The sequence below is a fragment of the Falco rusticolus genome, chromosome 7, assembly GCF_015220075.1.
Source record: "Falco rusticolus isolate bFalRus1 chromosome 7, bFalRus1.pri, whole genome shotgun sequence".
NCBI lineage: Eukaryota > Metazoa > Chordata > Aves > Falconiformes > Falconidae > Falco > Falco rusticolus.
In genome coordinates, this window is record NC_051193.1 from 32,706,767 (window position 1) to 32,730,469 (window position 23,703).

Here is a 23,703-nt window from a genome sequence, read left to right on the forward strand (position 1 = left end):
CTGAACAAAGATGTTAGATAAAGGCTAAGTATTGCAGATAAAGGCATGCTTCACTGAATATATGCTGTACAAGCATGAGCTGTGGTTGCACACATTTAACTGAACCAGGCATCCTCTCAGCGCATTCCATATGGCAGAATCGCAGCCACAATGGCTGCTTGCACAAGAAGGTGATTGGAGCGCTAAAAGCAAAATGCGAGAGGTAGGCTGGGAAAGGAGCTTGCTTCACGTAGGAGAGAGCCTTTGCAAAAACTGCCGATAAGCTTGGCATGAATCTCCTCCCCTATACAGGGAGACTGGGTCCCTGCTAAGGTCTGTCCAGGCACCGCACATGTGGCCAAGCTGTGTATGGCACGACGTATGAGGTGATGGTCCAGCCTGAGGCTCAAACGGGAAAAGGAGCTGCTATTCAGAAGAGCATGGCAGCCAGATTCTCATTCCTCTACACAGTCACTAGCGAGAGGTAGCAGGACTCACTTGGATGCCCGTGTTTGGATTACAGCTGCAGCCCCGCATCCAGTGCTGTGTACTTTAATGGTCTCAGGAAAATGGGTCTGGCACTCTGAATTGACGACAATTGATTGAAACCAGATGTTGTGAAAAATGCCTTTTTCCAAAGTTCAATGGCACATGAATGGTCTCAGCATGCCCCTGGATAATCTGACTTCTGTGGCCCAGTCTGCTGCAATAAACTAATTGGGACATAATATTTGTCTCTGCATTGTGGACTCCTTGGGGAAAGAAGCTTTTTAATTGCATACACAGCTCATAGGCCTGGTAGACTCTAAATCTCACTGGATGATGTGAAAAGTTATAGTGGACCTCAGCTGAACACCCTGAGCTCATGTTACTGTCTGGAGTTAGCAAAACTTTCGACTATTAAATCGTCTATTTCTTCAGGCCTGCTGGAAGTTTGGTTTCCACACTGATCTAAGCTCTTTTATGGCACAGTCCAAAAGATGACCAAACAACACACCAAAGGTAGAAAAGCACAGAAGTGAAAAAAGCATCAAGCTGTTTTTTGGCCAAACCGCAGATGCACTATGGCAATATTTGCTTTGTAGGAGAGTAGACACAGCCAGAGCCTGCACCACTCAGGCCTCATCCTATTTGCAGACCTCATCATAACAGATATATTTACACTGGCTCCACCTAATAACACACCCTGACAGACCCAACTGCACTCCTGCTCAGTCCTGCACATGCAGAGCAGACCCCAATTTGGTCAGCTTGCCTCCCGAGGCAGATAAAAATGACCTCAAAGCCAAGCTTGATTCATGGATGCCATTAGATGGTCCCGGGAGGATGACTGATTGATCCTGTTTACCTTTGGCACTGCAAGACATTTAACATCAGGTTGGGAGTAGCACAGCTTGTAGTTGTTATTCTAATGGGCTTCAAGACAGAGCTATTTGTTTAGGAGCATGATAAGACTTTTCAGACCACCGGCTCCCCACACACTCTGAAAGTCTATCCACAGCAGCAGGCAAAGTCATGACGCTAAATACACTGCAGAGTATTACCAAGGAAAACCTGTCCCTGATCTATTTCCTGTCAAAATCACAAAAAAGCTCAACAAATCCTACTGTGTTCAGCTCGCATCTTTCCAAAAACTGGGGGGCAGAAGCCTGCAGCTAAGGGTACGGAAGAGAAAAAGTGAGAGCAGACTTTCCTGGTGAGTAATGCAGCCGAGAGATAAACATCTAGATGCTCACTAAAACATACAGTATCACACGCAGATTAAAGGCTCCTTCCGAGATTTTGCAAGCAGCCAGCAACTCCTACCCAGCCATCTGCCCAGAAAGGGCCTCCGACTGCTCAACCAATCCATTTCCCGCCAGTGCCACAGGCTGGGCGATACCGATCTCTGCTGTGTTTTGTTATGAGAGCTTTGATGTACGAGTCTCCGCTGCAGCAGCAGCCCCCTTTAGGGAACAAAGCCATGATCTAGCCAGGCTCTTCACCAGTTGTCCAGGTATTAGGTTCTTTTTCCCAGCTTCAGGGCAACCCTATCACCAACACTTTCCTGTGACCTTTTGCAGGGAACCTTCTGCTCATGGCCATCTGCATCCTCCCCCTTTTCTTTTAAAGCATTCACCTGAACATTAGCAGCAAGCAATTACATACGCACTGGTTTGCATCAGTCACAAAAGCTGTAAGCCTCCAATTAACCACCTCATGCCTTTTAATGATACAACGCTAAACAAGGAAAAGAATTAGAGGGAACATCCTCAGAAGTGGTTTGCAGCAGGACAGAGCAGTCTTTATTACTGTTTATATTAGGGTAGCACCTAGGAAACTCAGCTAGAGGCTGTGAAAACAAATAGAGAACTTGGCGAATTAATTTAATATGGAGAATTTATAGTCTATAGGACTGTAAGAGTAGGTGGATGAGGTGTAGTGTAATGAGGAGAACACAATGATTTTCTAAGGATCAAAATAACCTACCAGCACCCTTCACTCGTCACTGCCAAGTTCCTGTATCCTCCCGTCTCAACACCACTTCAAGCGTGCAAATGCTGGCAGAGGGCTCAATAGCAAGACAAGTGCTTCCTTTGACTCCCAGAAGACCCATGCTGCAAAGCGCAAGAGAACGCATTGTCTCTGTCTTCAAAAGATAGCTGAAGTACGCACCTGATCAGAAGGTTTCAGGCAAAACAGCATTTCAGAGGAAGTTCACCAATCAGCAAAATCTCAACAAGGTGAGTCAATTCTTGCCCAGGTTCCCAATGAAACTTGCCCCGGGCTCCAAACATCAGAAACCTGCTGAGTTTCCTGCCTGGTCACCCATCTGGTTCCTCCAGCATTCAGGTTTCCAGGCCCTGGGCAGCCTGCTGCCCAAATAGGCTGCTTTGCAAGAGGGGAGTTCCACTGCTCCCACACTTCTCAGTCTGGGGTTGTCCCAGATGTTAGCCCATCTCAGGGAGAAAACACTAAGAGCATCCACAGACGGTGAGCCCATGAAGCCAGTGGAGAGGCTCAGCACTCCAGAGATGAGACGACCCACAGTGCAAGTTGGTGCACTATTCCCATTTTGCAGACTTTCTACCTGGTTTGTGTTTTGCTCCACTTCAGAGAGACTTCAGCCTCATTTCATCAAAACTAAACTTCTTCCTGAAACAGAACCCTCTTTTTAAGCTCATTCCTAGCAGACACCCCTCACAGGACAGCTGTAGCCTTCCCCTCTCAACAGCAGCCCCTGCATATCAGTCCTGTTTGAGCTGCTCTCAGGTCAGAGGCAGAGCTGTATATCCTGTATAGCCCACCAGAAACATTGTGGGGATATACAAATCAGTCAAACCTAAACTGCCTGGTCTGGAAAGCAGATGATATGCACTATTATAGTCCCACAAGCTCACAATGGAGAGAACAAAGTGCAAATCTCTGTAGTGTATCCATCAGCTTCTAATGGAATATTTGATCTGCCGAGGACTACACACATGATGTTGCAAATGACTACATTGGGACACGAATGGGACAGCATTCGTGGGCTGACCCAGGGCTCACACCAGTTCATCAGATTCACAGACGAAGGAAATGGGGAAAAAGGAAGAGATTCACTTGGAAAAATCACTGCCTAAATGAAATTTTTTCTATGATTTTCTAGAAAATATGTGGGATTAGATTTTGCAAAGGACTGACAGAGGGCAATACCAAAACAAAAGCGACTGAAGGAAACTTAAAGTATACGCGAGGTTTCTTGTTCTGCTTCATTTAGCACTGAACATTTCTCATTGCTCATGGACCAAGAGATAGCAGCAGCAGCTGCTGTGCACGGACATCTTTGCTTATCCTGGTCAGCCACCAACAGGCTCCAAAGTCTGTTAGGAGGAGCCTAACTTTATCCACACTATGAGAAACATGTTTCCAGAAGTCCGTGTTGTTCCCAAAGACATACCTGCAATACGTGGAGCAAGCGCCGAGGCTCCTCCTTGGGATGCAGCCAGGCGTGCTGTGAAAGCTGAGTGCTCCAGAGCACGCTGGGGGGAAGTTCTCCTGGGAAACATCTGTGGGAGACACTGACACCAGCTGTAGGGTCATGTGGGGCTTCAGCAACAAACCATCTGTCAAGACCTGCTTATTAGGATGTTTACTCACAAAATTGGGTTTTTCATCAATGCACCATAAGTGTTTTTTGAAGCAGCCCCGACCACCAAGAAAATGGTCTCAGAATCAATCAACAGGAACAAGAGTGGATCCAGCAGCCAGAGGAATCAGTTTCTAGCACAAGGACCAACTTCACAGCTCCTGTTTGTCCACATTGCTACCCCTACTAATCGTAGAACAGTAAATTATTTTGGGGTTTAGACTAATATCAATGAGGATCCTTTGGCAGGACAAAGGGCCTTTTGTTTCCTTCCCCCATGCAAAAGCATTGACTCTCTGCTGTACATTAGGGATGGTGATCTATTATTTTCACTTCTTTTGCTGTGTTTCCTGTCCATATCATGATGCTTGAGTTGAGAAGTTAATGAAGGGGGAAAACACAACAGAGAAAACCCAGCTGTCTTCTCACCTTTTTCCCCCCCCCCGAATCTGAAATTCATTGCTTATTTCATATTTTTGCAATAGACCTACAAAGTTTACTTAGACCAAAGATGTAAGTGCTGTTCTCTGAAGTCATGAGGAACACCCCCACAGCTGGATGACTTCAGATGAGAGTCAACAGGACAGAGGATGAAAATTACACACTCCCACTTTAGTGGCAAAGAAGAGGGAAGGGAGGAAGGCTCAGAGCGCCCACATTACCATATACATGAGCCCAAGCAACCTACCCAGGGTGATGGTGGACATCTGCAACAGCCCCAGGGGAAGACACATGCTCTGAATCAGAAATCAATGGCTCAGCAATAAAATCCTCTCTCAGGGCTAAGACCATCCTTCAAGGGCAGCAAGTCTTACCTTAGCTCAACACAGGCAAAAGAAAGCAGCAGGGACCACAGCAGAGATCACTACCTCTATAGCAGAGAAGGCGAGGGGAAAGAAAGGGAGCCTGTCATTCACCAGTGATAATAAAAATTTCTGAGTGTGCTTCCTCCTCTCCCTACAGGAGCATCTTCACCCTAAGCGCTGATGGGCTTCAGGTAGGACAAGTCAGATCCAAACCTCCCAGTCCTGATATCCCTCTCAGGAAAATATCTTGGGATAGCTGTGGATTGTGCAGATAGAGGGCTGCTTCAGGGTGTCCTGCACAGTGCTGAGGAGAGCAGCGTGTTGCTTCAGTATGTTGTTCCATACAAGCCACTCAGAAGACACCTGTAAAAAATAGGTATGTTGTGGATGAGAAGGGGATGGTTTCTCTTTCTTTCAAGCAAGTGAACATCAAGGAAAACACTATCATGAGCTGTTTGACAGGAGAAACAAACCGGAACTTCAGTTTCATTCAGCGCTTGTGCTTTAATGCCAGGTCACAATTTATTTCAAGAAGAAGAAGAAAAAAGCAGTAAAGGAAACACTTACAGGATGTGCCTGCTGTCTGCTGTGGCCTGGAGGCACGAAGTGGCTTAAGCAATAGCATAGATTGGGATATCCAGGTCAATAGCCAACACTGCCCTTGACCCCACTGGCTACCTGGTGAGATGGTTGCTCGCAGGAGGCACAGGCACTGCTCCTGAGGTTGATGCTATGGCTTTTGCAAGCTGCTCCAACAGGATTTACAGACTGCTTTCTTATCAAACCTGAGGGATTTCCTCTCCCACTCCTTTCCCAGCCCTTGCCCTGCACTGGGAGATATAGGGCATGACACAGTGCTGAGGACTGACCTTATGTCTAGAGAGAAAAGGCAATCACCCTGATTCATCACCTTCCAAGGCTCTGGATTTTTAGCAAACTCTTACTCCTTCCTGGGTTCACCTTCCTGAGAGAAGGAACAACTTCAGGAAATCGGGTCAGTCATGAGTCCAGGAAAGAAAGCTGTAATGTGATATAGGTCAAACCCACAGAAACGCTGGGAATGTCTCCTTTTACAGTGGGCCCTTCCAAAAGGAAACCAACCCACTGTAAATAATGTGTCTGGGAAGAGAAGACAAATTTTTAACCCTTCCCTTGCGCTTACTGTTTGTTCAGTCAAACCGCAGCTTTTCTTGAAGCCAGGCAAAGTCACCCTCTCTGCACTTCCTAGCTCTGTCTCCAGTTCTGGGTAGCCCAGACATCCCACTGTTTTGCCAATCCCACTGCCTGAAACTGGGGTTCAAGTAAGGTTAGTCAGGCACATGAATGGCTGCTGTTCCAGACCCTACAGGTCTGGTGTCTGTGCCTGGCCCTCCCTGCCTGCATCACTCTCCTAGGTAAACCTGGACATCCAAGGCAAGCAGTGAAGGTAGAAAGGGTCATTCTGTTCCCGAGTGCCGTTCCCAGGACTTACACAAAGTCCTGCTACTGATACAGAGCACAAGTACATTCACTCTAATATATCTCTAGGTGGTTCTGGCTCAGTGCCCTCAAATACAACAAATAACAAATGCATCTCTTCCTTTAAAAGCACTTCCTTCTATTACTGCTTAAAGCACAGACTCAAGACCCTGCTTCTCCCAAGTTCAGATTAACAGTTTGAATCAAGTTTCACCATACAGGGAGAGCAGGGAGTCTTTCCAACATTAGCCAAGGGAAGTCACTGGGACAGCTTGTACAAACAGACGTAGGACGCTTGCAAAGATGAGCTTAGAGACCTTGATCCACTGGCATTCCTGAGTGTGTGCTTAATTCACCCCAACCACGAAGTACCCAAAGCATGCACTGAAATGCTTCGCTGAGTAAGAATGGGCTTAATCACATACTTAAACACTTACTGCATGAGTACTTCAGAGATTAAGATTGATTAGGTCCTTCTCCTCCCTGTACCTCATACTTCCCCTCCTCTTCATGAAAATCTCACTTCTGAAGCCACGAGGCTCACAGTGTACAAGGAGACACAGGGAACATATTTTTCAACAAGTTGCAAGTTTTCCAGCTTCCTGCCCTTGACGGCAGAAGACTTGAATGTTTTTTGGAAGAAAACACCTAATTTGCTTACAAAGCCATCACATCATGAGGTCAGAGTCCAAATCATATAGATTTCCTTCAGTATTGTCACAAAAATCTTAATTCCCAGGACCTTCAACTCCAACTCCTTTAAAAAGAACAAAAGCCAGATTTTCAGAGCTTGGCTCAGTGAAATCAAGTTATTAATGTTAATATACTTTATTGATCTTAAAGGAATACAACATGGAAACAAAGGCCATTAATTGAGAGGCTCTCTTTACATTAACAAGTCATTCAGCACAAACAGAGCAGATCCAAACTGAGGTCCCCCCAGGTACAATATACACAGTTCAAGTGTTTACTTCAGCCTAGATTTAGTCTAGTCTCCAATGTCATTTGGACCAAACTTGTCCACATTTTTTGACTGGAAGCTATTTCAGGGAGCCGTCACTGGTTCTGACTCCCATGTCCCTGTCCAGGTAGAAGCACATTTGCTGTGCCCCTGGAGTAGACTGTCTGGGTTAGCATTCCAGAGGCATCTAGCTAGCTTCCACCAAAACTGCTCTGCTGTCCAAACCAACACGCAGTAAGTGCAGATGACCATGGGATTCACTTCCAGATTGCTCTGTTGCTTCAAACAAAAGCAGAAAGGTAGAGACAGTCAGAGGGAGAGAAAAAGCTCTCCAAGGACAGCAAAGTCGCAAGGCAAGGTGCAGTAGGTGCATTCTGTCACTAGGATGGTTCATTTCGTTTGGAGGTCATCAATTTTTTCTACAGTTTAGAAGAAACTGTAGGGTGTAAAATTGCTGCCCAACAGTGACTCACACAGTAGACTAACATAGGGACTATGTCCATAACAGTGTTCTCATTACAGTGGGACGACGCTCACCATAACAGAGGACATCAGCACAGGTTGCCCAAGTGAAAGGGTGGATGAAATTATTCTGCCATAGGACAAGAGTGGCCAGAAATACATGTCCATAGCTTGAATAAATGCATGCCACCAGCAGCCAAGCCTGCAAAGTGAACCGCTTTGCAAAGCAATGCAACACTTGTCTTCAGCAGCAGTTGGGAGGCCAAATAAAGAGTGAGGAAATTCAATTGCATAGACAACGCCCATCAGCTGCACCAAGATCCTAGGAATGCAGGAAATGGCCTGCTGAGTCAGCAGGATGGTGCATCTCCTCCAGCTAATGGTGCTTCAGTGGCTGCAGGAAAAGTCTTTAGGGGGAGCACGCAAGCCCGGCCACTATTTGCAGTCCATTCACCCCACATGCCTCCTAGCACCCACAGTCATTGGGGATGGTAGAGCACACATCCTTCCCTACCTTCTCTAACCCCTTTGAACTTGCTGATACTGTATCTGTCTTGCCCTTTCCTGTGGCAGAAAATCCCCTGCTGTGTAAAAAAGCACTTTCTATTTATCCCTCTTAAACCAATCTCCCACTTGTTTCCGTATGTCTCCCCTCATTCCAGCATTGTGGGTTTTTTTTAAACTCCAGAGCAACTGTTTTTCACCACAGTGCTCCATCTATACCGTTTAGTTAGAGAAAGAAACATCATGCCATGCAAGGAGCCTCAGCACAATTCCTGGCAAGTTCAGAAAAACTCAGGAGAAAGGCAAGTTTGAAAGATAGACCTGAGGTTTCTGAATGGTCTCCACCAGTTTGCAGTCTCTGCATCCTCTCTGCATTGTGCAGAGGACACTGCAAAGAGCTGAGAAGGGTTCAGGTTTTTTGTACTAGCAACTCAGTTGTCTGTATTATTGTTAGCTACTCCAAAAGATATGTACTAGATACTGAAGTTAGCTATTAAAAATGTCTTTAGCTGTTTCTGCTTCCTCAAAATGTTCATGTCCTTGCTCCCTCCCATGAGAAAAATCACAGGGTGAGGGAGACCCATACCCGCCCGGCGTGGCGAGTCATCCCCCGAGTGGTGATGGCAGCTAATAAAAGGCTCTGCTGTGGCAGGAAGGGATGTAGATCCCTCAAGGATGGCTTTGCCAGCTGCCACCTGAGGAGTGCCCGACCTTGCTCTGAGCCAACAGACAGAGAGATTTGGGATTAGTGAAGGCACAGGACTCATGGAGAATCTTTTGTCTGTCCTTACCCAGGATGAACCTCAAGCCAGAAGAAAACTTGCAAGGGATGGACAGATTCCCTCTGAAGCTCCAGGACATGGAAAGCTGCAGAGGGCTAGGACCAGCAGGCTCTTTTGCAAGCAGGGGTTTTGCTATGGAAGGTCAAATACAGACCTGGGGGACTGGTGCTTATCACTTGTCCTAGTAAAGCTCTTGCAGGACTTCACCAGATGGTTAAAGAAACTGGCAGTGCTGACAGTGGCCTTGATCATTTAAAGAGTACTAGAAGAAATGAGGCAGAGACCTGCAGAGGACCCTGTTTAGCCCAGTCCAATTTACTGAGCTAAGCATCAGACTGAAACACCTCCTCTTTCAGCCTCTCCTGGAAATACAGATGAGTCAAGGTTAGATGACTCCATTTACGGGACTCTCCATTCTCACCTTCCTTCAAACCCAGCTGTCCAAACCCTTGTGCCACAGGCACATCAAATTTCTCATGACAAGCATGAGGTCCACACCACAGCTGGGACATCTAGGCACAATGCCAGGGCCTCACTGACCCTGCACACACCGGACACAGCTCGCTTCGTCATCTGCTGACCCACAGCTGGTGGCTGGGGTTAGGGAGCAGAAGACAGACCCAAAAAGCCTCCTGGAAGGCAGACAGCCCAGTGACACTCCGCCCTTTCAGATGACAGCACCTCAGAGGGTGTGTGGCACTGATTCCTGCAGCGGGAGAGATGGTACTTCAGAGGTGTGCAGCGACACTATATAGCCTGAATTGCAAGGAATCCAGCTAAAGGGGTCTGTCTGCCTTTGTCCTTTATATTAAGCATATGCTTTCTGTACTTTCCCGCACTCAGTTACATATGGAGCACAGGGGTAACTAATCCCAAACCTCTTCAACTTGCCCTCACCTTGAAATAGGCCCCAGTGCAATGAAGAGAAATGTTCCCGCCTCAAACTTCCAAAGACTATCATAAACACTGGGGATAATTAAAACATGAACATTATGAAAAATATACTGGCAAGGCCTCAAGGCTGTGGAGCTGGAAAGCCAGGTAGCTTAAAGAAGTGCCAGATACTGAACTGGTCTCCAAGATTAGCAGATGTTTTTCAACCTAACATTGCAAAAACTTACTAACTTCGATGTGTTTCCTAAATCAGAACCAGAGAAGAGAATGTGTGTTGTGTATTGGGACTGTATCAAGTACTTTTCCAGCACTGAAAGATCTTCTATTTAAAAAAAACACAAAGGAAGGGGTAGGGGTGGGGGTGGGGGTGGGGGTTGTTGTAGAAAGAACTAGGCCTGTTTAAAGGATTCTGGATGCTTACCTAAATCATGTAAGAAAAGGAAAATTCCTTCCCCAAACTGAAAAGACTTGGATGCAATTAAGATGGAGATAGCATCAGCTCATTTCCCCGTCTGGTATTAAACTATTAAACTATTCAGCACAAGTACTGCAGAATACAGTGGTTGCATCTGATACAGTCTTACAATATTTAGGTGGTCATTTTCTTTTTTTTTTTTTACTCAATTATCTAACAAGAAACTATTCAGCAGCTCACTTTTGAAAACCAGCTTCCCTCACCTGGTACAAGACAATGTGCAATTAAAAACTCATCATCCCAAAGCCACTGGTTGGTTTGTCTTCTCACCAGCAGCTACTTTACAGCCAAAGAGACAGAGTACATGTCTGAAGATCCTCCCCACTACACTTTGAGGAGATTTACAGGGATTTGCATGTTTTTCTCGCTCAAAGAGAGATTATGTGGCACGATTAAGAGATAGTCCAGGAAAGAAACTACTAGCTTCGACAAGTTTCTTGACATTCCCTTTGTTTGATATAACACCCATCAGTTATTAAGGGGAATGCACTAAGTTGCTGCTTAGCCTTAGTAATGCCATGTTTAATAACAAACATTACTTCTCTCCCCTCTCTGCAGTGACAGCCATTGTCCAGTAATTTCTGGATGAAATATTATATATAAACATTTTACGCATAGACAGATATAAGCTGCCTTTCCATGTGTAAAGCCATGGGAGAGTTATGACCAGAGAAGACCAGTTACAGCTTTTCCTGTTTCATGGGAGATGGAAGTACAAGGACTTTCTGGGTCACTGAATGCAGAACCTTGTGACCATACTGCAAGACCCCTTCACAGAAACTGACATTCTTCTGTTAAGAAAAGGGAAAAAAAGTAATACGAGAAACATATTTTATACGTAGGGGTTTGCTACACTGCAGATTAAAAAACAAAATCTGCCACTTAGAAATTTACCACTGTCTCAGAAGATGCTCCATGAGACATTTAATTCTGGGTAGATATCTCCTTGCCACACTTGCAATGCAAGGAAAACTGAGAAAAAACCCTCTGCCTTTCAGGTAGGTGACAGCCCAAAGGACACAGAGTCATCACAAAGGAAGGTGTCTGCTCAGCAGACCTTGCTATGGAATGGACAAGCTGTACACATATCCCTGAAATTCATAGCAGTCACAGCATCCACACCAGTTGTACGTCCACCACTTCAAGGGTGCCAGAGCAGAAGATGAACCTGCAGAAACCAGCCCAGCCTCTGGGCCCTGCCACAAACCTCCAGCCTTCCCACCAGGCAGCTTCAAAGCTGCTGCTGCGAAGAGAAGCAATGCTGTCTACAGTTAGCTCCTTTCTCCTTTGTTGGCAGACTCACCTCCAGTCCTATGGGAAGAAAGAAACTGAGAGAGACCAGTGGGTGACACAATTGTCACTTCTTTCCATAACCTTATCAGGGCTGTGATAGCAGTCAGCTACCATACCTAAAGAGGGCACCAGGGACAGCAAGTCTGTGCTCTCCTCCACCCAGCCCAGCTTCCAGAGCACACAGCTCTTGGGGATTTATTTCCTGGACATTTCAGAGGGACACCTGTTGCATTACACAGATCTATTTGGTTACAGAAACCTACCATCTGCCCCCATGTTGTACCAACCAAAGTCTGCAAGCACCCTGACAGCAAGGAGGATTAATATTACATTTCCATCTGCTCCGCAACACGAGCTGCCTGTAAGCAACAACCAAAAAATGCCTGTGAGCTCCTAAATCCCATTTTGTCCTTAAAAAATGCAAGTTACAGAAAGAACAAGAGGAGCCATGACAATCCGGTTCCTTCAAAGCACAAGTCACATTCCCAGCAACATTTTAATCTTACTCCGTTTCCTGCATGGTTAAATGCAGAGAACATTAACAGGTCACATCGGAGACATCTAAGTGGTGACAGAGTCAATATAAAACCACTGACTGGGTCTGCATCAATGTAACAAACTTTAAGTATTAAAACAGACTGTTTATTACAGCATATGATGTGTTATATTAATTTACACAATGATATATATATATAAAAACAGCCATTGATGATGTACAGTAAATTGGACATCAACAGGAATATTTAAACTACTGATACTCATGCACGTGACATGCATATGGGTTTTTTTTTCTTTTTCAAAAGCAGTTTTACACAATATACTGAAGTTACTACACCTTGGTCAGCTACTCCAACAGTTTACTCTCAACACCACCACTGTCCGGAGTGGGACTCCCAGGAGATTAGAGCAGAGTGCACTCCAGAGAAGATGACTTAACCTCAGAGAGATTGAACAGGAGCCCTTTCCTGGTGGGGGAAGGCTGGGGGAGGACAGGGGTGAGTTTCAAGAAGAGAATCAACAAGAAAAGGGAAAAAAAAAACCAAAACCCAACCAAAAAAAGGCCAGGAGGAAGAAGTTCCAGATGTGGCAACAGGAGCAGCAGAAAGGGACAAGTAAAAACATGAAGACCACCCACATACCCTCCCCCTTATCCCCTAAAAACTTATGACCTTAAGCTGTTGATATCCTGTATAAGACCCAGAACTGGAAAAACTAGGCAAGGAAGATCCATTCCCAGAAACATCAGCCTTTTTTCAAAGCCTTCTGACACCATGCACTGGAGGCTGTTCACCACTGAAATGGCATTGTTATGGTTTTGTTTTTTTAAAAACAAGTATAACGGTCTTTAATTTCCACATAAAAGGCACTAGTATCCACCCAAGTTCTGAAGACAAGTGACATAATTTACCTTAAGTTTTAAATATTTGTATAAAAAGAAAAAAAATCTGTGGAAATATGTACACAAAAGCACCTTGCTTCGGAAAGCAGAAGCAGATACATTCCACCGAGTCACCTCATTAGACAGTTGTCATGAGCTTCAGGGAGCCCGACCGAAAGCGAAGGATTTTCTTCTTGAGGTTATGGGAGGCTTTGATTTTGACAAAGGCCTTTGCTGCATTTTCATGCAGCTCTGGGGCTGTGACTGTTTGGATGGGGAGTGTCTGGACAAACTGAGACCAAATAAGGCCCCCGCTCTCATCAGAGTCACTGGTTGTCGTGCTCTCCCCTACGAACTCCACCTCGCTCAGGCTTGACTCACTGTCCCCAAAGCAGTTCGTCGTGTAGTTGCTCTGCTCATCCTCGCTCGTGTCCACCACGGTGGAGTGGAACAAGGACTCGCACTCCGCCGAGTACTCCGAGTCGCTGGCCACATAGGCGTATGGGCTGACGTAGGGCAGGGGGACCTGTGAGTAGACCCCCACACCTTCCCGCCGGTTCCTCCTCGCCCTCCGTAGGGCCTCCTCATACGAAATCTCTGCCGATGACTTCCACCGGCGGTAGTCAGCCCTCTTATGTTTAGGCTTGGCCACCACGACCTCTCGGCCATGCCCATGGGACCGAATGGCGGATTTGTGCAGGCCAGCCTGCCGACTTGGGATGCCCGACTCCTGCTGCAAGCTGCTGCCTCTCTTCCCCCGTGAGGAGGGTTTCTTCAGTTTCTTATTTGTATCCAACTCATCAGGAAAGCGGCACTTCTTGCCAACAGGCTTGGTTTTCTCCCGCAAGGTCTGCACACTGTTTTCCAGCCCGTTGGCAAGGTGGGGCCTGTGTTTCAGCACGGAGCTTTTCAAAATCTTGACATTTCGGGTGCCTTTGTGAAGCTTCATGCTTTGCTGCTGGGCCGGTATGTACTGGGCGTTGACCAGCAACCCATCGTCCAGGCTCTGGGAGGAAGAGCCCTCGCTTTTGAAATCCAGCGCGGGCCTCTCCTCAACAGCAGGCGATGAGGAGCGAGCCGCCTGCAAGCTGCTCTTCAGCAGGACTTTTTTGGGAGGCTGGCTGACCCGGTGGTTCTCCGGCTGCAGCACCACGGGCTTCCCCGGGCTCTCTTTGGGAGATGCAGCAAAGAGCTGACCGTTCTCTTTGGGGACATCCCCCGCTGCAGCCACTGCGTTGCGGCTGAGCTCTGGAGGTGCCGGTTTGACACCCCGTGACAGGTGCTTGCTCTGAAGTTCACTTGTCGTGGCGGGTGGGAAAGCTGCTGGCAAAGGTGCCTTCCTACTCTCCAGCTGCTCACCGGCTGGCTCCCTTGGCCTCTGCTTTAATGGGGAGGGTGCCGCATGGTCCAGAGCAGTGGTCCCACCAGAAGGCAAGCATGCTTGCTTGGAGCTCTTCAGGTTCACGACGTTACCATGAGCCACCACCCCAGCAGGCTGCCTGACACACATGCTTCCATGCCTCAAGATCCCTTTGGTGGGATCGGCATTGAGACTCGTCCTGGGTTTGTTAGTCCTTACCGCGTGAGTCTTTTTCTGAACCAGGCTTAAGATGTAACTGTCTATCCTCTTGCTGGTGGAAGGACACGGCGCCAGCCAGGAGCTTTGCGGGACAAAGGTGTTAGTGGATTTTCCAGAGTCTGTTTCAGATCCAGCGCAAACATCGCTAACGTCACAACCAAGCCTCTCCTCTTCTCGCTGGGGGTTTTCAGTCACGGGGAGAAGAAACATGGGACTCTGCACAGCTACTGCATGGAGTGGGCTGGGGTACCGGTAGACGTCATTCCCATTTTTAGACACCAGATCACACTGGTACTTTGGATGTACATCTGCAACGACATCGAGGGAATTTGAGTGCGGTGTGGACAAAGAGCGACAGACAGAGCCTGCGGTCTGGTCCTCATGCTGGCCTTCCTTATTATAGTCCATCCAGCCTATGAGATCTGAAAGGCATTTTAGAAAAGTTTAGAGAGCCTGCCAGGGACAGTTCTGCTACGTTTTTCATGTGCTGCCAAGGACGCTGGTCCCATCTACGCATACGATGCAATGTTTCAACTACAGCAGCGCTGTTCAGAGGAAACCTTGCAACCAGGGATGTGATTCAAGCAATACAAAAGCAGCACTATTCTTCTGTGGGTGTCTTTGTAACTGCAGCTATGTAGGATTTACCCCAATATGACTACACGGTTAAAAAAAGAATAATAAAAAAAATCACAGCCCTAATGACAACATTTACATTGGTCTCAAATCTGTGCCTAGGTTGCTAAGAGCTTCCTATTTCACTTGCAAGCCATCCAGAAGTCTGTAAGGGTCTCCTATGGTTATACGTTACACAACTACCTGTAAAACTCGCTGCTGGCCTCAGCACATATGAATCTTATATTTTACTTTACTAAATCCAGAGTAACAAAAAATATAGACAAGACACCAATGAATTCTTTCAGCTTATTGACAAATTTAACTTCCAAATTTTTTCAAGCATACCTTGGGTCACAAAAAAAATTCCAGATCTAATTTTATTGTTGTTATTATTATCATTGCTATTGTTTTTATCATCATAATTATTTCATAATTATAATAATGCTAATAACAATAACAGATGCTCCTTGTGAGCAATAAAGTGTTAAAGAATGGGAAACAGGCTCAGCCTTCCATAGAAGTACAAGAAGTGCAGGTCAATCCAGCTGACATCCTAGCCTTAGCTCTGCAAAGAGTTCTGTAAGAGAAATCCAGTGCGTTTCAAGATGCATGAGTCAGACTTAATGGCTAAGGCACTTACTTGGGAGGTAAGCAACCTTAGGAGCAGGGCTTTGGTCCAAGCACCTAAGATTATTATTTTCTCAAGCTTATGTTGCCCTTGTCTACTTGGGTAGGGGTACAATCTAAATGATCCTTCTAGGTCACTGTCAGTCCTGTTTTCTACCCTTAGGCTAGAAACTTCAGACAGGGTACTCAAATTTGAATGCTCAGTGCTTGTCACTTATCTAAGGCTTGTTTCAAAAGAGGTCTCTCAGACCTGACAGATATCATGTGTGAACAGGAGAGAAAGAACAGGGAAGTTAGGAGCACGAACTTCCTCCAGATCACCTCACAGTTCTCCCACATTTCCTAAGTTCTACGTCGATGCCTGGAAACATTGACAAAAAGACTTCTTTGAAACATGCCAGTTGGTGAAATTTCATCTCTAAAGTGAGACAGTATGAATAATGAAAATTTTAGGTTTTCATGACGTATACAGAAAACAACCAGCTACGCAATCAGCTGGAATTCCTTGTGTATGTTTTTCCTTTTATGTATGGCCGATGAAGATCACATATACCTTACAATGGGGTACATTAAATTACCTCAAGCTGCTCAAAGGATAACTTAGAGGACTTCTCAGCATCTCAGTATGAATGTATCCCAGGCTGTATTTTCCCACTTCAGAGTTAGAAGAACGTGAATTATTGTGTCCTTGATTCACAACAAATCACTATAAGTTAACCTTAAAGAGCAGAACGGAAATTGGAAATACTATGGTTAGAAGCATCCTCCACAACCCAAAATGAACTAAAACTTTTGAATGAGCATGTCTGCAACCAGTAACGATCACAGAGTCCTACTGAGGTAGGTGTCCTATCTGGACAACAGACAAAGGAGGCTTCCTATTTAACCAACCTCACACATTAAGGTTTGCATCTTCAGCCTAGTGTCCAGGGAAAGTCTCTGTCAAAGAGACCTGTTTTTTCCCTGTTCCTGATGTCTATTTGTTTATATGACATAAATGCAGGACACACCTCAGCATGGTCACCTGGGGGTTGAGGACCATCAGAACTGACAAAATGACTGCTATAAACAGACTGACATGCAGCCTGACCTCCTAAAACCTGTAGCTAGCTCCTTACTCTGTCACTTTAATGAAGACATGGCTGTGATCTGTCTTTAATTATTGCTATTTGCTGAAAATGCTTTTCTAAAGGAAACCATGAGAAATTAGCCAACTAATGTGCTTATGTGTATAGTTACCACTGCCCTCTACTGGGTAGAGCAGCTGTCATATTTTCACGTGTTTAGAGGGACATTTTCACATGTAAGGCTGGACTAGCGGAGGGCAAACAGTCCCGCCTCATGACCCATGTACATGATAGGCACTGGTACCTTTTCAGAGCATAGTAAGTCAAATGAAAGGAAGAAGGGTTAATCCAACCCAGATACTCCTGAGGCAGTATTTCCAAAGCCAAAGCCACCTCCTGGAGTATGATGTATTCGACCTGCTTTTACTATACCTGCAGATTTAGGGCGTCCATCTGAGATATTCAGTGTTGCCTCCAAAGGGCTGCAAAAGCAAGTGCTAGAATGGCAACTGGATAAACACTCACTGAAGACAGAGTTAGATGAATTGGAGAGCGATCCAGAAGCTCCATCACTCAGCTCATAAAACCCTATAAAAATAAGAGTTTGGATTTATATTAGTTATGTCTACACAAAGTTACCATTTGTGTCCCTAGAAAGGCAGTCAAGCTGATGTTTATGTTGGCTTAGTCTATTGCAATTAGTTATGGGATTTCATTCAGTCACCCAAAAAAACAGTGTACAATTTAGTAATATCCTTATTGCTATGAAGGATTCCATTTAAAAGTAAAGCGCTTAAAAGTAAAAAAGCAGAACTTTACTTAGCGTATGAAATTTTGAACTTTTTTTTCTTTAACCTGTACAGCGGCTGGGGTTTTAACCTTTACAGGGGTTTTCAGACTTTAGCAAGAGGATCCAGGCTGTGTTTGACAGCCCACTCATTTAACAGTGTATTATACTTCCAAGACAGACTCTCCAGCTATTACTTGACTACAAAATTTCTACCAAGTGTTGGGCCCAATGCTATCCATTATTTTCCTCAAAGTTCTGGTGATAAATATAGTATTGGTGGAAGACATGAAAGAAGAAAAATGGTAAATAATGTGCAGACACAGAAAATATAATTTCCTGGTAAATTTGGACTACTCAAGAAAAATATGACATACCATAATAAAAATTTAAATTGTACATTTAGGAATAAGGAATGCAGGTCATGGCTACAGAATGGGGATGCATCCTGGAAAGGACTTAGTGTGGAAAAGCAGCTCAATCAAGCTTAATGATATGGCAAAAAAAGCTAATGAGACTGTTGGATGTACAAAAAGACTGAATAGCAGCAGGGAAATTACTTCAGCAGTCTATACAGCACTGGTAAGAAAGACATTGGGAATGGTGTGCCTGGTCCTTGAATCCAGCATGCTTATAATAACGCTAAAAAACTGGAAAGGGGCCATAAAGCTATTTAAGAGCTTGGAAAAATGTCTTAAAACAAATGACCTAATGAACTTGACCTGTTTAGCTCATCAAAGAAAGTCAGGAATTACATTGTATAGCACCTCCAAGAGGAGAAAAAGCTGGATACTGGAAGACCTTACTCTATGGGAGAAAAGCATATAAAAAAAAATCAGTGCTGGAACAAATTGAATTCAGATTAGAAATTACCACGGTTTTAACAATTGCAAGTGGGTGGATTCTCTACTTCTGTGTCTTCAGAACAAGTTTAGATGCCTCTAGGAAAGGTTCCTCATTATTAAATACCACTTACTGGCTTCAACGCAGCTAGAATGGGATGAAATGCAATATGTGGTCCCCCATCAAATTGTTTGATTCAGTACTCCCTTCTGGCTCTAAGATCAATTTTGACATCTTCCTCCTGCTGACAGTGTTTCCTTTCACCATTTTTCCTGTAGCCTCCTTCCTAATGTGCAGGAGAATTAGAACTTTCTGAACTAATTCGTGGGTGACCTTGGAAAAAAAATTAAAAATGCCCCAAACACTAAAAATCTAATTGAAATTGAAATGCTCCTCTGAATATCTTGCCTACAAACAGCAACCTTTCCAGTGGTAGGTGAAACTTGCTAGTAGGCATTAATTATCAGAGTGTGAACACGCTATAGACATTTACTACTGTAGTACTGAAAACTACAGCCAGTTTAATTCGAGGTGCCAAGGGAGGCCCCATTTTGCCTCACCTGAACTTGGACGACTGTCTGTCTCGAGGTGTTCATCCGTCGTTTTCTCCACGTCCAGGCGGAGATCACTTATTTGCTTATCTAGCTCTTGTAACTGATTTAATAGGCCGGCGTCCCTCCTCCTCAAGCAGTTCTGGAAAACAAGAAGACAAACAACATCAGCTCATTCAGTGCAGCAGACATGAAGGGGCTCCAAAGACAATCAGCTTTCTCCATCTCAGCATCGCAAAAATGCCTTGTCAATATTCTTTTATTAAAAAAAAAAACACAAAACAAAACAGAACAGAGCTCTGAAATTCTAGATAGATGCTCTGGATAAATATTTAACTGAAGAGTTACGCAGGCACTTCGTTCCAGCCTCTTCCAGCCAGTTCTACATAAGGAGCATGCTCCACAATTTGGGAAGACCAAGATGTGATGCTGGCAAAGGGCCCCTCGCCCCTTTGCGGGACCACAGCTGTAACAACAATGCTGTATTGTATGATATGGTCAAACCAGACCTGTGCACGTGAAACGGGCCACTTCAGCGAACAGACAGCTTTGCCACTGTAATAGGGGATGTTCACCACCACGGTGACATTAGTCAAAGATCACATCTGTTCACATAAAGGGACGAAACAGCTCTGCCAACAAGTGCCTGTAGTGGGGGAACCACCTTGTTCTGCTGCACATTATGAGCTTATAGTCTGCCATATAGACAGCAAGATTCCCAGAGCTGGGATCACAGCCCTTTTATTAGTTTTTCAGTGCAGCAGGAAGGAAGAGTAATTCTTCCTCTTCTCCCATTATAATTGTATAAAATTGCTGTGAGATGAATTTTAAGGCTATTTATGAAGGTAATTTGATGGCATAAAATAAGCAGTAAGAAATGATTTTGTAAGGCACTCATTAACCCACGGTCAATGCAATCAGTTTCTCTGTGTGTATTATAATGTTGCTTATCCATCATCTGTTCAGCTGCATACCCTTTAATTGTTCTGGCTTTGAGGAAAGTGGGGGAGTCAGGAGGAAGGTTTCTCTCTCCCCCCCCCCCCCCCTTTTATTTTTTAAGTGCATCATTTGATCAGCACCCTGCGGTGCTCTGATACGCTCATTGCAGAGTTTTGATGCTCATAACTGGACTCGTTCTAAACCCATTAAATCCAGGACAACCTTTCCCCTGGGGTGGGCCAGTCCTCAGGCAAAGGGAAAGCAAATGCGAGGCCGTTTGAAGAAGTGCTGGCATTTAACACCATCCTCGGAGAACCAAAGGGGCGATCCCAGGTCTTTGTCCCCCATTTCTAATGGGAGCCGGCTGGAAGCCAGACTGCCAGAGGTGATGGGTTCCAGCGGTAACTCGCTGCGCCTGCTACTGCCACCGGTGTCCCCCTCCCCCCGCGAGCACCGCATCTGGTTCCAATCTGCAATGTCAAGTGCACAAATTAAAAGTGCTACCACAAATCCACGGGGGGGGTTTGGGTTCGGGAGTTTTTGGATTGGTTTTTTTTTGTTTGTTTGTTTTTTTGAGTAATGATTCCCTGGTCCTTCACTACGACTCTTTAGCAGCCAGCCTCTTTCTCAGCAGACGCATCGTTTATTTTTAGCTTCTACAGAAGGAAATAATTCTAAATTAACTAAACCGAAAGATCAAGAAGAAAAAAAAAAAAAGGGAAAAAAAATGGGGGTGGGGGGCGGGGAAAAGAAGAAATCAAGCAAAAAAATCACGCAGTCCAACTTCTCCTTGGGTGAAAGCAAATGCTGAGCCACGCACAAAGACGGCCAGGCACAGCTGTACGCTATTTTCATTGAAAAATGATCTGCCGCTTCATGCCGCCCTCCATCTCTTCCCACAGCAGCTACACAGCGCGTCCTTCAACAAAAGCATCCCTTATTTTAAGGGGCCCGATCCCGCCCGCGCCGGAACGCTCGTTACCTCCTCCCGGGTTGCGACCCAGGCGCTCGCTCCCAACTTCCATTCAAGGCAACGGCAGCGCCGCTCACGCCTTGAATGGCGATGGGCCGCCGGCCTGGCTCTGGAACCGGGAGGGGCACGGTACACCCCCCAGCGAAACGCCGGCAGCGCCCGCCGGTGTCACCGCTCTGGCCGGCCCCCCGGAGGCCCGGCCCCCCGCGGCCGCTGCTCCCCGCCGCCTCACCTGGGCGGCCGCCACCGCCGCGGCGGCGTGTGACAGCGGCGCGGGCAGCACCCGCGGCCCCTCCGCGCCAAGCCCCCGCCGGCCCCGCCGAGCCCCTCCGCGCCGAGCCCCCGCCGCCCCGCCGGGACCCCGCCGGCCCCGCCGCCGGCCCCGCCGCCCGCAGCCGGCCCCCCCGCTCACCAGCTGCCTCCGCAGGAGGAGGATGTTCTCCTCCAGGAACTTCTCCTCCAGGCTGCGCGGCGGCGGCCCCTCGCCCGGCGGCTCCCCGCGCCCGCCCTGCGCCCCGGGCCCCGCGCCCGCCGGCCGCCGCAGCAGGAGGCTCTTCACCAGCAGCTCCTGCCGCTGCCGCAGGTACTCCAGCTCGCCCAGCCCGGCCAGCGTGGCCTCCAGCCGCTCCCGGGTGCGCTGCCGCTCCGCCTCCGCTTCGCCCTTCTCCCGCCAGCGCGCATCGGGCTCCCGCGGCCCCCCCGCCTGCCCCGGCCCCGCCGCCGCGGCGGCGGCTGCCGCAGGGCTCGCCTTCATCGCCGGGGAGGGGGCGGCCGCCGCTGACAGGCCCTGCCCGCGGGGGGCAACCGCCGCCGAGCCCCGCGCTGCCGCCGCCGTCGCCGCCGGTCGCGAATGGGCCGCGGGGCGCCCGGCTCCCTCCCCGGCTGCCGCCGCCCCGCGCCCGCCCACCGCCGCCCCTCCCTCCCTCTGCCCTCCCCGCCCGGCGGCGGCTCCACGCCCGCGGTCGCCTTCCTCCTCCTCCTCCTCCCCCCAGCCCGCGCCTCCATCGTCCCCCGGCGGGCCGGGGGAGGGCGGCCGTGCTGCCCGCTCCCCTCGCCGGTGACCCCCGGAGCCCCGCACAGGCCGGCGGCAGCGCGGTGCGGGTCGTGCTGCTCATACAGCCCGACGCGTCCCAAACTGGAGCCGAAATGATGCAACGGGGGGGGGGGGCGGGGGGAATCCCGGCTTGAAGGGGCGAGGGTGGAGGGAGAGGGTAGGGAAAGGTGGGAAGCAGAGGAGGACGGGACAGTCCTTGCACCAGGGTGCTGAGCACGCTGTAGGCACAAGGGTCAAGACAAAGTGTTGCTTCAAAGCCCCATTGAATCGACTGGCCAAAAAAGCCGTAATGAAGTGAACTTCCTAACAGTGTGTAGACTAGTTGCAGCAAAGGGTCTGCAATTAGGTTTTCAATGGCGAAGCAGTGGAAAGGCGGGGGTGGAGGGGAGCAAATCCAGATGCTGAAGAAAAATCTTAGTATCGAAATACAGGAAGAACTGATTTGCAGACATGTGCCGAGGGGGGGATATGGAAGAGGAAGAAGAAAGCATTGAGGGAGCCCTTCACAGCATGGGGTTTGTTGGAAAAGATGTCAGCCTGCCGTCCAGCGGCTCTCACAGACATCATGAGCATAACGACATGGCCTTTCCTGCTCTCCCTCTGCTCTCAGGAGGGTATGAGCGTCTGTGGTACTGAAAGGTCTCAGATGAAATTTGTTTCCCTGCTCCCATGCTCTTTGCAGTAGACAATACATTGCGGTGTGCCGTACACTCACCTTATCTGTTACAGGTGGTATTTCTTCTTCTGAGAGCCTGCAGCTAATACGGATCATTATTTCACAGCTGCCTTAAACTGATGCATAGTGCTTTCTCAAGAGGAGATCCATTTTCCTCCTGCAGCTTATAATTAGCCCTCCCAAATGTGAGTCCAAACGCAGGTGAGGCCACATGCACCAGCTCAGAGGACGGTCGAAGCTAAAGCTAGCTCCATTGATTTTTGCCTTTGAACTCTTCCCAGAGCTGGTTCACCACACAGCCGTGTCAGCACAGCGCATCTATGTTAATATTTTAGTTTGGATTAAGAGTACTTTTTTGAACGAACTCTCTAGCTTGTTCTGGCTTACCCTGCTGTGGTTCACATCACAGAGGGATTTGAGAACAAATGAACTGAGCTGATGAGGGGTAAAACAAAAGCAGAAGAAGGGAGCACACCTAAAGCACTCCAGCCACTGAGGGATGTTCATTAATGGCCATTCCATCTGTTCGACAAGAACACGACTAGCCCAAAGTAACACCCTTGAAATAGCTGCAGCGTGGCTGGCTGCTCCTCGGTGCAGCCATACTGCTCCGTAAATCCACACCTGCTACACTGTCCCAGCTGCTTATGTAGACATAGGTGTGTGTGCCTGCAGAAGGTGGGAAGTGAGGCAGCACAGGAATAAGCCAGAGGTGTCAGAGCCACTCTTGGGGGAGCACTGTCACTCCTGCCAGACTGAAGAGATCATGAAACTGCAGCTGCAGAGGGAAGTCAGAAACACTGAAAGAATGAGGGATACCCCAAGGGCAAAGGATTGACTGAGGTTACTAAGCAAAACTGGAAATAAAACCCAAGTCTCGTACTGGACC

At 47.3% G+C, this 23,703-nt stretch overlaps 1 protein-coding gene across 3 annotated transcripts; it reads right to left on the minus strand.

Annotated features, from left to right (window-relative positions):
• Window positions 1-12,342: 12,342 nt before the first annotated feature.
• DACT1 (dishevelled binding antagonist of beta catenin 1) lies at window positions 12,343-21,906 on the minus strand. 3 transcript variants are annotated; one of them, XM_037395800.1, is made up of 4 exons: window positions 21,497-21,906; window positions 19,182-19,314; window positions 17,517-17,579; window positions 12,343-15,101 (listed from the first exon to the last, which is right to left on the minus strand). In XM_037395800.1, the coding sequence occupies exons 1-4, from the start codon at window positions 21,836-21,838 to the stop codon at window positions 13,240-13,242; spliced, it is 2,400 nt and encodes a 799-aa protein (XP_037251697.1). In that variant the 5' UTR covers window positions 21,839-21,906; the 3' UTR covers window positions 12,343-13,239. The 3 variants fall into 3 exon arrangements, with proteins under 3 accessions (XP_037251697.1, XP_037251698.1, XP_037251696.1); XM_037395801.1 differs by having other exon boundaries at window positions 12,343-14,987; window positions 17,424-17,579; XM_037395799.1 differs by having other exon boundaries at window positions 17,424-17,579.
• Window positions 21,907-23,703: the final 1,797 nt, after the last annotated feature.

Bases quoted from the DNA above. Each gene is read 5' to 3' on its own strand.
- DACT1 (XM_037395799.1), bottom strand. From the start codon at position 21,838: ATGAAGGCGAGCCCTGCGGCAGCCGCCGCCGCGGCGGCGGGGCCGGGG. The intron at 19,315-21,496 runs GTGAGCGGGGGG...CTTGTTTTCCAG, and splicing joins TCCTCCTGCGGAGGCAGCTG to AACTGCTTGAGGAGGAGGGA. The intron at 15,102-17,423 runs GTATAGTAAAAG...AATGCCTTTCAG, and splicing joins TGGACGCCCTAAATCTGCAG to ATCTCATAGGCTGGATGGAC.